At 37.5% G+C, this 14,994-nt stretch overlaps 1 protein-coding gene across 3 annotated transcripts in view; it reads right to left on the minus strand.

Moving 5' to 3' along the window:
- TLN2 (talin 2) overlaps nucleotides 1–14,994 on the minus strand; it is a 185,916-nt gene that overhangs the window by 127,032 nt on the left and 43,890 nt on the right. For 2 of the 3 annotated variants that reach the window (XM_035899455.1, XM_035899452.1), the window contains exon 3: nucleotides 13,846–13,970. The exons of the other annotated variant lie outside the window; for it this stretch is intronic. In XM_035899455.1, coding sequence (XP_035755348.1) covers nucleotides 13,846–13,885 — 40 coding nt within the window. In that variant the 5' untranslated portion in view covers nucleotides 13,886–13,970. The remainder of the gene's footprint in view (nucleotides 1–13,845; nucleotides 13,971–14,994) is intronic. 3 annotated transcript variants of the gene reach the window in all.

The following is a 14,994-nucleotide window of genomic DNA, read 5'->3' on the forward strand; positions in this document are numbered from 1 at the left end:
TGAAGAGACATTTGCAAAAACAATCCTGAAAAGACATCAAGTGAACTATTATATGTGATTCCTCTCTGCATCTTTCAATACTGCATGTTGGAAGTTCCATGAAGAGGCAGACTGTCCAGGATCTTGCTTAACGTAGCTATATATCCACTGGAACTACCCCACAGGTTACCGAGCTGGTTCTTGAAACAAAGTGTCGGATGTTAGAAGCCAAGAGACTGGACACTTTTTGCTTAAGATCAATTAGAATACCTGTGAATGTGAAATGTTTTTCAAAACTTGAGCTATTATTCTTACTCCCCCACAGCGATCAGACTACATAGACTACATCAGGTTTCAAAAACAAAAACCAAAAAACCCCCCAAACCACCAAAAAACACAAGTACACAAAAGAACTATCCATATCAAGTCCAACCACTTAACAGCTTAATTTTCTTTTCATTAGCATCATTCACTACAGTGAATACTTCAACACACTTTTCTTTCCACCTAATAATATTTATTGGATAATTCAAAACAAAGCCAATCACTATTTGAATCTAAACTAAAATTAATTCAGTTAGGTTTCTACCTCTTAAATATTCTGGTCTTGATCCCATCTACTGTAGTGTCATCCAGACAATTTTTGCTCACAAGCAATCACAATTTGGAATCAATATGGTATTAACACAATTTCTGTATAAATCAACATTCTTTATCAATTTTCACATCATGGAGATAAGGTTTACAGAAAAATAGTAAAAAAAAAAAATCAACAGAAAAAATGCAAGACAGCAATACTATTCCAACATACATCACTCTTTAGGAAAGATGGTCACACAGAAGAGTGATAATTTCATCATACCTTGGCAAATGCTGGGAAAGTATATGCTACAGTTTACACCAGTCTACAAGTCAAATGATGCATTCATAAAACATGTCAAATCAAAAAAACAGCAGACCGTACAATCTCCTTCCAACACATTTAAATATCTAATAAAAACAGCTTTTCCTGCTCTTCCAACCTCGATCACCTACTTGATATTTACTATAATGCAGTTACCAATCATAGTTTACAATATCTAGAATACTAATTGATTTGCAGATGGCATTTCGGCAAGCTTGAATGAGCTTAGTGCATGCTCCTTTCATTTGCTGATGCTAGCAACTGAACAGAGGAGGAAGCAGGGAAGTGAAAACAGTGTCTCAATACTTAACCATTTCATGCCATCTCAAAGGGTGAATACTCATTGTAATTTTTTTTTTTAAACATCAGGTATCTGGTAGAGACGTTGGGCTTCTCTGTGCTTTCTGATTACTAAACTTTTTTTTTTTCTTTTTAAATATGAACACTTTCAACAGAAGAAACAAACAGGGAATGGCTAGTCAAAAGAGTAAAACATCTAGAGGGCTAAAGAGAAAAAAAGATTAGCTGAGGAAAGGAACAAGACCTGTAGCAGTAGACCACAGAAGGCTCAATTACTACCAGAATCACCGATGCTAATGAAAACAGAAAAGCTGAGCAAGGACAGTGTGCTTCCCTGACACAGCTACAAAACAGGAGAACACAGAGATTGAGACACAGGACAAGACCTAACGTACATTAGAGTGAATGTTTCAAGCAAGCACCACAGCATTCATTTTCACTCCAGCTTTAAGAGTACTCCCTACCCCCAAGGTAAAAAACTCACAACTACTAGATAAGGAAGGGAGGGAATTACAGGTTGGTGTAATCCCTCCGAAAATTTCTGAACACCTTCAGGCTTGAGAAAAAACTAAATCTCTGAAGAGTCTGGGATTGAACCCCAAAGCAACTGCTACTCCTACAACAGAAATAGAAAGGAAGAGATCATAAAACACTGCTGACTTTATCAGTGTTTAACAGTGTGCACAAACATTACATGTCAATTAAATTATACTTAGCCTAGCACAGTGCCAACTGAATGCTAATCTAAGGCCAAACCTCCTCCTACAACAAATGTGCCCAGAAAAAGACTCTGGCAGTGATCTTACTGAAAGGTTCAAAGTCAGCTTGTCACACTTCAAATAGCTGAGCCTGAATTCAGATATTCCATTATTTTTCTTAGCAAAGCCTACTCCAGGTATATGAATGTATATGAACACACACACTTGCACATACACAACTGAAAATGTAACATGTTAGTTAGATAGGCTAGTATTTGTGACATAGGTATAAAGTCATAACAACAAAATGCATTGAACTCCAAGTTACCACTATAATTTAAAATGCACTGTCCAGAAGAGGATTACTAAGTGCATTCTCCAGAGAAACCATCCTTCCAGAAAACTCAGTTTCTTAAGTTAGAATAAAATCACCTACCAGGACCTACTCCACCTCAGCTGATGGTCAACAGCATTGATGGAGAACACAGTTTAGTGGGGAAATTCATAGATCAAACAGGACCACAGAGGAATCAACACCCTCTTGGATCATTATACATCACTCGTATTCCATTCCAATGTTCTGCACTACATACAGCCTCCTAAAATATTTAAGCCACCACTGTTTGCAACATACACAAAAAGACCAGAGGGCAATAAAATAGTTATATAAAAAGGAAAGGAGCTTGTTTTCCAAGTGCAGGGAGGAAAAATAATGTGTTGTTGTCACTGCTTCTGTTGATTATAGCCAGCAATAAATGGGAAATCAGCCCGAGATCCAATTTACAACTACAGATATCCTTTTCTACTTAAAAGACATGAGATTCCGCCTAGGGCTTCCACTTTTTTTCAGCTGGGATCAACCTTTGACAGTTATCATTGTTATAGAAGTCACTTTCTAGGCCAGACAGAATCCAACAGATAGCATCAGTAGCAAGGCTTGCTAAAGCCTTAGGCTGCAAGCTGTGAACTTTCACCTAGATACGTAAGCTTAGCTACATGAAGGAAGGCCCCCCAAAACCAGTGCAAACCAGAAAGATAAGGTAGCCACAACTATCAGCAGAAGCTGCATCCATTAAGATAAGAAAAGGAATGTCCCGCCTGGAGACACAGGAAGGATCCACTGAAGAACAAGACCGCCCCAGACCCAAATATTGCTGTTGGGACCGAACCGTCACGTGAGGGGAGGGGAACTTAAGTTGTAAGGGTGTAGTTACCCGGGGACTTCTTTGTATGAGGTCCCTCTCCGGCGGCGCCCAGCTCGAGCTGTTTTTCACCGCTGTACCCCTCAATAAACGCAACTGGGGCACACCGCGTCGGAGACAGTGGCTTCGGGGAAACCTGGGGTCAAGCCTAAGGGGAAAGAGCCCGAGAGTGGGCGTGTGGGCGAGCGAGGAGTCGAAAAGGGGCGCCCGGTGAGCTCGGCGGAGCTGCGGGCTGCACCGGGACCGGCCCCAGGGTTAAAGCCTCGGCTGGCGCGCGCGGCCCCCCGGGCGCTGGGCGAACGCTCGGGGAGAGGCTTCGCCTTTAACATCCTTTTGGCTATCAAGAAGGCACGCACCAAGTAGCCTTCTCCAAGACTAAAGATTTTTTTTTACTTAGTGGCTATTTAGGTGGGAATCAGAGGAACGTCTTCTCAAACCCATATAGTCAGAAATGTTTGAAGTGGTCCTGCAGTTCAAGCAACCGAGCTGCAAATCAGGGACAGACACTGACTTACTCTCCCGGGGGGTTTCTACCTGCAAACATTTTCCATTAAAAAAGATCTTAGGCTAAGGAAGGCTACAATAAGTAGGGCAACAAGATTTCCCAGTTGGAAACTTCACCAGTTAGTCTAAATATACAGTCTGAAAATACCTTCTTCTCAGACCACATCCTTAGAGGGAAAAATCGCAACAAAATGACTTTACAGCAACTTATTTAAAAGACCTATAAGCAACAGCTCAACATCTGTTTTTTACTCCAATGTATTTTAATTCATGTTTCTCATTTCCCAGCTTCAGTGAAGAGTTCAGTGTTAATTTATACCGACATCACACAGCCAAATTGATTGGGTTTCCATTTTTATATATTTTCTAGGGTGCTCCCAGCTCTTAGTCCTGTGCCAAAGCTCTCATTTTTACTGCTGACTTCCAGTGACTTTCAGGCACTTCTGAAAATAAAACCATGAAACATAAGATAGAAAATAAGACAATGCTTGGATAAATAACAACATAGGAGACAGCTGTGCAGGGAGATTCATTCTTTCCGTGACCACATAAAAACCTCTCCAGCTCCAAGTACCTACAGAATCATGGAATTCTGTTTGTCATGAGATGGAGGCTCAACTTGCCACCTAGCAAATGGGCCTTGTTTGGAACCAGCACTTCTCTTCTGAGAAACAGACTGTTCACAAGGTGTTGATGTCATGCATTAAATTTTCTGTTTATTTTCTTTTAAGTGTTTAAATGAGTTTTGAAAACAATTCCTGGCTTAAAGGAACAGCAAGTCCAACAGAATCCCTGAACCTAAGCTGCTATTAATGTTGTGAAAATTCAACAGAGTTATAAACCTGTTCTAAAACAAGTATGTTAGAACATCATACCTCTAACTTCATACTATAAAAACACAAGTAGGGGTATATTTCTAAATAGAAATCCCTATCCATCCTTATCTGATCTCATCAAGGTTATCATCTTCTGCACACAGTGCAAAGCACTGGATGTTTTCAAGCACACTGCAGCAAGCAACAAAGCACAATGTATATGGGTAAGAAGTTATGCCAATACTTAATAAAAATCTGTCAACTGTTTTGGTATCTATTACCACCTGAAAAGAAACAAATAAACCACAACTGTAGAAACACACAGCACATTCACAACCAAACTATTAGAGAACTCAGCTTTATTTTTAAAAGCATGTGTGTTAGTAAAAAGGTATTAAAGTGACTGACATGGTAAATAGCATGTTTAATGATACACCAAGGCTCAATTTTATAAGTACTGCTTGGCTTTGATATACTATTTATATTTTAAGGTGCGTGCACACAAACACACTAATGTTACATAGATACAGCATATTTGTGCGTGCATGTATGATACCAGCACATGCACACATTCACACTTAAAAATCACCACGGCTTTTAAGCACTGCATATCATTGAGAAAGTTTCCAACTGAAAAGCGACTGAAGAAAATACACAGTTCCCTAATATGCTGTCCAGTGCAATGACTGCACTCAAGGTATGAAGCCCTCCTCTTACTCTTCCTCCCTCCACTATCATCACTGACTGAATGGCTGACTACTTTAGTTGTAAATTTAAAAACCTCAACAACACGCATTAAGCATTTAAAATACAACTTCTTTACAGTTACTGCAGGCTCTGCATCGTTAATCAACTCCAGTTGCAACAGAATGCTCATTGGATTGCTCATATTGAATTATAGACTTACAGTCTGATTAATAATGCAGTGCTTCAAAAGTTAGAATTAATCCTATCCATGGTCTAGCAGCAAAAGAAAGTATTCAATGGAAAAATCTGAAATACAACTTCGGTATAATTGCTGATACTAGTGGCATCACCCCACTCTTTTTTCAGAGGGGCACAGGGCTACTACCAATAAAAGAAATGCCACGAATCACTGATCTTTTACACAATATTGATTTAAACATATTCAGAATTAAGCACTGTTCTATATCTTACATTATGTACCTGAATGATGTACAGCATTCACCCAGCATTACACAATTTAAACCTACACTAGAATTCTTATGCATAAACATGAGATTACCTGACCTACTTTTTCAAGCCCTCCACATCCTTCTTACTCTTACAGAAATGTTCCATTACAGGGAAAAGTCCTTGTATGCTCTTGTATTTTATTTGATTGGGCAATTCCAATCCTTTCCCTCTAAGATGTACCTTACTGTAACGACTAGGCAAGACATAAGTGAAATGTTTTCTTGTGTAACACTTTTTTTGCCTACTACAACCTAACCTCACACCACTATTTCCCAGTCCACTCCATATTTTGCATTAAAACATCGAATAGATTTCTTCACTGTTCCAAGCTCTATGTACATCCTATTCTCTTGGTATAAAACATACACTTCATTCAAAACAGGGGAAAAAAAAGCACCAAAAATACTGAAATTAAATATTGAAAATCACTGAGCAAGCCAGGTATTAAAACCAGGAAGGAATCTATCCTGCTTTGACAGAAATCTCAGTTTCACTGCCATTTCCTACTTGCTTTACTATGTGCTGTGTCACAACTGTTCTCCACTGGAGTGCCCATTTCTTGTGGAAAGTGTACTACAGCAGTTGCTTTAAGCGCAACTTCAATGTTTAAGTGACACTATTAACAAAACCTGAAAGTAACACCCCGATAAGGGTTTGGAACATTAGACTTGGATGCTGCCATTGATTTGCCTAGATCATCTTCTCCCCGTGAGTCTCTGCTTCCCCACCCATTCTTTGTCAGAACCAGCACAGGCCTTCGACAATACCTTCTTGCACTAAGCATTTACCCAACACTTTTCCTGAAATATATGAAATTAAGTGTGACTTACAAATTTCTCACATTCAAGATGAGGGTTATATTTTGCGGGGCCTCAATAATCTTAAGACTGGAACTTAGGAGAGTTGAACGGGTAATTTCAAAGAGAAGTTAGTTATGCACTGTTATTTTAATGAAAGTAACAGGATTAAACATGATTTTTCATCTACCCTGAAGAGAGCTAGAAAACTGGTCACCCAGTTACTTATTCCCCCTAAATAATGGCATCATTAAGAAGTTGTAATTTCTTGTTTGGATCACATGAACAAGATAAAGATGTCTCAGAATAAGTAATTTTACCAATAAGCCAATTTAGTGTATTCTCACTTGAGCAAGTTCTTCCAGTATGATAGAGCAATGCAGAAAGCAGTCATTCAATAGCCTTTTGACCATTTTTGTCTTTTATTCATGTGTTCCCAGAACTAAAAATTGTATACATCAGCACGTTCTTGTACTTACAAACTCCACAAATCCTTTTTTGAGAGTTTTAGTCCACAGAACAGAAGCAAAGCAGATTAAAAAGCTTTCCATCTTGAATTGATGATTTTGAATATTCAACACATGCAGTGCATGGAAATCCCCTTGATCCAGTGATCGAAGATGGGGACTTAAAACCAGCTCACCATTGGTGATAATGTAGTTCACAAGACTACAGTTAATGCACAGTAGAAAAGGGCAACTAATTTAAACCGCCCCTCACGCACCACCACCACCACCGCAAAAAAAATCCAAACCAAACAAAAACTAAGAATGAAGGGAGCAACACTCAAGAATTCTTGCAGCACAAGGCCTAATTCTGGTCTGCTTGCCCTATATGACTGCAAACGCTGCAGCAGAAGTTATATGCTGACACACAATATTTATCTTTGGAATAAGTCCATAAGCATTTCATGCATCATGATATCAATATTGCCTTAAAAGAAGTTATTCAACTATCACAACCATTAAAATAACATAAATGGTAAAATATACTAAAATGAATGTGACTTAATTTTCTTCAATTTCATAAAAGGAAACAGTATATTGTGGTGAGCTATCTCCAAGTAAAACATGGGTTTGGGTTTGGTCTTTTTTTTTTCCCCTTTAAGAACTGATGTTGTATAATATGGATTAGGACATGGAGGTGCATTTTCTTGTAACAATATTTTAGAATGTTTTCCACTTATGAAAGAAAAAGTAAACAGAACAATTTAGCACACACACCCCCTGCTTTCCCCCCTTTTTTTTTTTATATAAATAGGTTTTATTTTGCTTACCATCTGGTGCAAACATGTTGTTTGGCTTTGCTGTTTTACAAACTGAAATGGCTTTTAACTAAATTAAGAAAGGTTAAGATTTTCTTCTTAGAGAACTGCAACCCATCTACTCAAGAGCAACAATGCCAGTAGCTTTTCAAATTCATTCAATATTGACAAGCGAGCCACCCTATCAAAGCCACATAAGGACAAGTTTTCTTTAACATCAAGTTTCTCGTGTCTCAATATCTGAACTGATGCAGAGAAACCACTGACTCATGGCAGACAGGCAAAAAATCAGCTTCCGTGGTCATTTGTGTGTTAGTAAATTCCAAGTAAACACATGCCATTAATTCTCAAAAAGTCTTCTAACGAATGGGAGTTCTGCAAAGACTATGACATACCATTTAAAGCTGACTGAATTTTCAGAAATTTTAGCTTTTGTTTTCATGCCAGTGTACGCGTGAAGAAAAGGGCTTGAAGCGCTCCTTACTATTCATACTCTTCACTGGCAGTGATTCTACTAGTGACCATGGCAACTTTCTGTTACTACTGGGATATTGTTCCATCAGTTAGCCAAGATCCCATGTCTAGAGGTCACTGAATTTCTTGAGTAAAAGTTTATATTCCTGCCATTCATTTACATGTACAGCAGCCAGCAGCACACATACAACAGCGTATTGCTGACAGAAAGGAGGGAAATCATTGTGGACTTCAATAGATTCATTCCTGAATCAGGCCAGCATGAATTAATTGAAGACGTTTCCTGGGGGAAATCTCCTTTCACAGTTAAGAAACCAAAAATATTCCCAAAAGCACCTGTTTTGTCTGATTAGTAAGTAGTTGCCAATCCAGCTCAATCAGTTGTACAGCCAGACATAATTAGTCTAACACCACAAAGAGATAATACTTCTTTTATATTCTAAAATCAAAAGCTAATTAAGATCTTTAGCCACATTATTTGATACCACAATTGATAACAGTGATCTGACAGCAGCATCAGTGAACTGAGGAAAACAGACATTGCAAAAGACAACTTAATGCAGTGCTAATTCTTAAATATACAATAGTTACATGGTTCTTGCTGACAGGCTTGATTATAAGAATGCACTATGAATATTTAGCTCTAGCTGTATAATGACAAGAACAAAACAGCGTTGCTAACAATCTAGCCTTCTCTTAAGATTTGCAGCTATGATGAAATGTGTATCCTAAATAACTATTTACTCTTTAGTGATTTGACTTCATTTAACCTTGTCCTGAGACATGTCTGATGTAAACTGATGTGCTGCTTTAATTATAGGCTGCTTTGAAAGTTCACTAAGGATATTTTTCAAACATAGAGAATAGCAGGGCAAAATTCCATTAGCGACCTTTTAGTATTACAAGCACCATTTCCAGATGAGCAGTCAAAGCCAGACACACATTTGGAACAGTAATGTGTACAAGGTCAAAATAACTCCAACAGATTAAGAATCTGGAGCAAGATGTATCAACATTTTGCCCAAAGCCAGTCTTGCCACTTGTGACATTTTTTTCTCTAAGCATTACTGTATAGAAATGGTAATTTATCTGTGAGATTATTCTGGTAATGATTTTTCCTTGTTCTTTTTGCCACCTCTCTTACATGTATTAAGATGAAACAAAGTTAAGTCATTTTCTGAACTATTTGTTCTCATACCAATGAAAGGCATGGCCCTTTTTCCCCAAGGCTTAGCAAACTCATTTATTATATGATCATATTCTCCAGTCTCCCTGGAAACTGTTTAAAAATAGTCAATTGCTGTAATGGTCAGGTTAGTCTCCTGGCTGTTAATTGCAATGTTTACTTGGAGCTTCAATATTCACACATCACATTTATTTTTCAGCTTGATTTCTTTCTTCACAACCACAGCTGTATACATTTCATGCATTCTTTAAAGAAAATATTACACTAATATAGCAGGCAGCAGTTGAAAGTTTTTAAACTACTGTAGGAGTTTTTATATCATTATATGCATAACAAAAAAAATAAACAGAACCTTACCTCAAAATTAAGCTTCATTTAATAGAAAATAAGCTTGCCGGAAAGCACTGCTTGACCATGTGGAATGCTTCCAGTACACAAGATACAAACAAGTTGCTTGCTTATCCCCAAGTCCATTAATTTCTAGTTTTAAAGTACCTTCTGCCAACATACTGGAAAGGAAGCAGCTCAGGAAGTTGTAAGTTTCCTTTTCTCTTTGGGAGTCAGAATTTGCATTGCCAAAAAGAATAGCTTTATGTTCAAGAAAATGAAATTCAATCCAGGCTTTCAAATACTCAGACTTAAAAGTTCATCGTAAGTGAACTGAGTTTATACAGGTAAATACCTTGAAATTGTCTAGTCACTTAACAAAAAGCTTGCAGAACAAATCTGGGTGTTAACATATATTAAACAATCACATTGACTTCTCAAAGACATCTATTTTACATTTCTGTACTTTTCTATGGTTTACAGTCACTATGTGGAGTAACTCAGCAGAAAACAGCACAGCACAAGCCCCTCCGGGCCATTTCCTTTCACAGTGAACCCCCTTCTGAGAGCATGATTGCAGGAAAATAAAAATAGAATTAATAGTTCTATTGTTTTTAAAAGATTACAGAAACTCTATTTCAAGGTTTTGGTTGGTTTGAGTAGGTGGGCTTTGTTCTTTGGGTGTTTTTAGGCTTTGTTTTTAGGACTTAGTTTTCGGTTTTTTCCTTAGGATCATTTGTTAGGTTTTACTCTAAATAAAACTTAATATAGCACACAGGTTTAGTACTCATCTCATGAGGGTGGGCAAATCAGTTTGAACACCAAAATAAATTGCAATTTATCAATTCTCCGTCCCCCCACTCCCCCTCCCCCCCCACGCCATCCCCACAGTGCTATGAAATAAACACCACCTTTCTCTTCAAGTATCTCAAAGTTTACAAGATTGATCACTTTTCCAGGCACAGTAATACATCTGGACAAATAGAAGATGGCCTAGATCTTGCTGCTAGCAAAGGCTTATGTATGTTCCCTGTGTGCGGACTGTAGTTATAGAAGACTTTTATCCCACTTTTAGATCTCTTGGAGTGCTGCCTTACTGCAACCAAAAAATTCAGATGAAGTTCTGATCCACAAAAGCTATCCAAATTTGAAACTAGTTTATGTATCAATTTAGAAAGACCAGGAAGTTGAAAAATAAAGTTACGCATGTATACAGCTACATAACAAGGAATGCCTCTTAGCAGAGAAAAGACTACAGCAACAAAAGAATTCTCACAAATTTTAACCAAAGCTGGCAAAAAACTTCCGATAGAATAAATTATTCATAGGGTATTTGCCTTGTCTAGGTTGTTTAGAAAAGTGATATTTTTTTTCCTTTCAGTGGACTTCTAAGAAACATCAGCTCTATGCCAACGCAACTATTAACTACAAGTTAACACATTTACTGCAGCTCAGAGTAAATGCAGTCTACATTAGGACAATTATTTCAGCATCCAATGGGTCACCTGCACCTGCATTAAAATTGGCATTGTAGTAGTTTGCTACTTTGAAATTTAGACCTCTAATCCACACTCGTTCAACTTTTCAATGCCTATCAAGTCTCCAGTAATGGACAAAGAATATACAATTATGTGTGCCACCAGCCTGCATCTCATGGATTTTCTGCTAAAATTTAAGGTCAGGATAAAAACAAGTTCAGTGCACAGAATGTCTGCATATCTAATGCATTCTCTTGGGTGACTCTCTCAGTGTATAAGGGATTTATCTGTAATGTAAGTGTTTGTATTACAGTAACTTGCCAAAATCCTGTTCAGTACAGCCCACGAATTCACCAGCCACCCTACTTCCTTGAAGCCATTGTTTACTTCTCAATACTTGCACATATTTTATAATTCTAATATTGGTTTCAAATGCAGTTCTGAAGTATTTCAGTCACTTGCAACATTGATACCTGTCTTCATTTTCAGTCCTCCATTGACAAAGGCACCAGAAGCCCTTTCAAACCCCAAGTTCTGAGAACACCAAGTACTAGCTGGAAGCATCTTCACCTCTACTCAGAGCCTTCATCGACTAAGGCTGACACTGGACTTGCTTCAGAAAAATGACTGTCTGAAGAACACACCACGTCTAGGGAACAACAAAACCTGATGCAGAGAATGAAGTGACCATCCCAGTATTGCTTTTTTCTAGTTACACCTGACAAAAGTCCCCAAATACGTTTTCCAATTTAATACACGCTGTTCATTTACCATCGTTGTGATTTACATAGTTGGAAAACTGCTTTGAAATCTTTTTTCAGATGCACTTCTGTTACAGAATTGTTGCTAAAAAAAAAGAAATCAGGTCTTGTTTTCAAGCTATAAACTAAATATGATGAACAGGAAATTTATTTTTCTGTAGTTTATCAGGAGGGTCTATCTACTCATGTATGTGTTAATCAAAAATGTGACTGGCAAGGAAGGAGGTGAAGGAACTGTTCTCTTAACATTTTACATCAAGGCAAAGAACAAAACAATGCAATTGCACATACTACCAGAGCAACCTAATGAGTAGAATACCATGTTTCAAAAATTACAACTTCATTTAAAATAGTAGATTTCCAGTTATCTGAATATTTAACAGTAGAAAAATGAAAGTATTTTGCGGAGTCTGAGAAAAACCAAAAATTGCTTATGCTGTTACATTTTAAGACTAGTTTGAACAAATGTGACTGTGCAAAGAACATTCATTTTCAAGTGCGTTAATTACTGCTGAAGTAGCCATATATTTTTTTACTTACCAATTGGAGCTAAAGAAAGCCTAAAAACTATTAATCACTGTTTATTTATCCTATTGTCCTCACTTCCTGGAATGTAGTCAGAGATGGAACTCGACTGCCCAAAAGCCCAGTCAGCAAATCGGCTGCCCTGAACCCTGGATTTGTTCACAGCATGAGCCTACTTGCTAACATTCTTAACCTACTGCAGGGTGGGGACAACGAGTGTATAAAGCACCTAATTCTGGAAGTTTACACAAAATTCAACAGGGCTTTCTGAATATTTGGAGGATTTTTTAGCATAAGCCCCCCTGCTTTTTTTTTCTTAGCTGCAGCTACATTTCTATAAAGTGTTTTTGGTTCAAGTGTGAGTGATGTCATTTATTGAACAAGAAGATTGAATTAAAGTGCTAAAGCAGAATGTGCTTTCTCAATTCAATTACAGAATCCTACAAGGTGAGTTAGAGGTAAACTATAGCTTTGTGCTTTATAGACATTTCCTAGATATTCTGCATTCACAAAATTCTTAGTTATAATTTAGTTTAATTCAGTAGCATTTGGATTACAGGCTCACGGAGACTACAAAGATAAATTCCAGCATCCTCTTATACTTCATTTTCTGAATGTGAGAAATATTTCTGCCCATGCATTTCCTTTGAGTTTATGTGCATTTTCCTATACTGTGGTTGGCTGGTTTGCTTGGTTTTTTTTGGGGGGAAGGTTTTTTTTGTTGCTAGGTTGTGAGATTTTTTATTTTTTTTTCATTTTCTTATTGTTGTTAGCCAAGCTTTGCTGTAAAAAAAAAAGGAGGTAAATCAAAATACAAGGTCCATTACACAAAGCATGGATTCCTATGTTTTAAACTGTTGGCAGTTATCATCACACTACTATATCACCCGTGCTAAATGAATCTGATAATAGCTTAATATTTTGAGCTACACACATTCCTCCCCACCCCCCCCCACCCCGACATTGGGAAGTCTAGTTCTATGATATATGTTCTGTGCTTCAAAACTTGATGTTCCTTGCAACACAATAAAGGCATTGAATGTCCATTTTAAGCTGGTACTAATTTAGATGTTTTGCAGTGTGTGACTTTCAGTTCTTAGTTCCTCCACTTACCTGTCTTTTATTACTTTCTTAAAGACTATAAGAGAGTAAATTACTACAAGAATACCAAATATGCAATATTATGAGGCACAGGTATTTTAAGCATCATCTTCAGAGGCTGAATGCCTGCAACTCATCCCACCCCTACAAAATAGGGCTGAATTCCACCAAACAGATTTAAGGAGAAGATGGAGAAAGTCTAGAGAATGGTCTATGCAGCCACTCACAGTATACTGCAAAGAACATATTCAACAGGACCTCATATAGTGCCCAAACTATACCCAAAAGCAGATTCCCACTTTCCTTCAAAACTCTTCTCAATAACTTACTTACTTTGATTCTTTTGCATCCTGAATCTGGATTTCAGCTCCATATACTAAAAACACCCACAGGAATACAGCTCCTATCCTCCTCTGAAGAGTTTCCTCCATTCTCTTCTTCTGACATCTCTCTAATCCCTAATCAGCAAAACAAACAAGATGCATTCTGTAAAACAACATTCTGAGAACACGCTCACACCGTTACATACACTCACGTGGGAGGGTTTGCAACGTGCTTAGGTAGGAAACACTGCACTCAATGAGCATTTAATACTGCAGAGTTTGCAATGGAATTGCTTTTAGTCAACTATGTACAACAATCATGTAGCCTGGAACTTCATTGGACAAAGATGACCTACTGACCAGTACAGATCAGTTCCTATATTCTAATATAAGAATTCATATAGTTATAGTACAGAAAAGAAGGCTTTACAGTGTGCTAGTACAAACACAATTTAAATAGGACATGTGAATATATCAGAGGAATAATTGGTAAAACCTAATTCTGCTATAATGCAAAGTTCCTTTTTGATGTAATGCTTGATATGATTTCTACCTTTACAGACAAGGACCTTCACCACTTTGTATAAAAAAACCACACACAAATACTAAAGAAGAAACATTCAGAAGTTTGCCTGCAAAGGAAGGCTGCAACCAAGCTTCTAGACCTTGATTTCCCTTTCTTCTTCGTGTAAAAATGTTGAGTTACCTTCTGCTTGCAAATGCAGCAATCATGCAACAACATCAGGCCTACTGATAACAAGATTATAAAATGTTAAGAAAAAAATATTACAAACTTAAGTCAGTTAGGATTTTAACTATTTGGAAGTGCCAAATAACATGCATTTCAGGTTCTGTTTCAAGGATTAATGTGGTATTCAGCTCAATAGCACTGGGAGGCATCTTAATCAAGTGAAGAAATAGTGGGATAAGACACCAGCAAAAATATACTTGAAAGCTATGGTAACTTTAAGGTTGTTTGAACATTTACAGGAAACAGCCATAAGCCTGAGTAAAACTGAGCTGACATACAACTTTACTTATGAAACTGACATTACAGCAACCTCTACATTACTTTATTTGTTTTACTACATTTACTACATTATTCTTGTAACCAACAACCGTATTTTTGCAGGTGATTTCTGAGAACAGATATGGCACC

The sequence above is a fragment of the Egretta garzetta genome, unplaced genomic scaffold (assembly GCF_000687185.1).
Source record: "Egretta garzetta isolate BGI_Z169 unplaced genomic scaffold, ASM68718v1 scaffold287, whole genome shotgun sequence".
Classification (NCBI taxonomy): domain Eukaryota; kingdom Metazoa; phylum Chordata; class Aves; order Pelecaniformes; family Ardeidae; genus Egretta; species Egretta garzetta.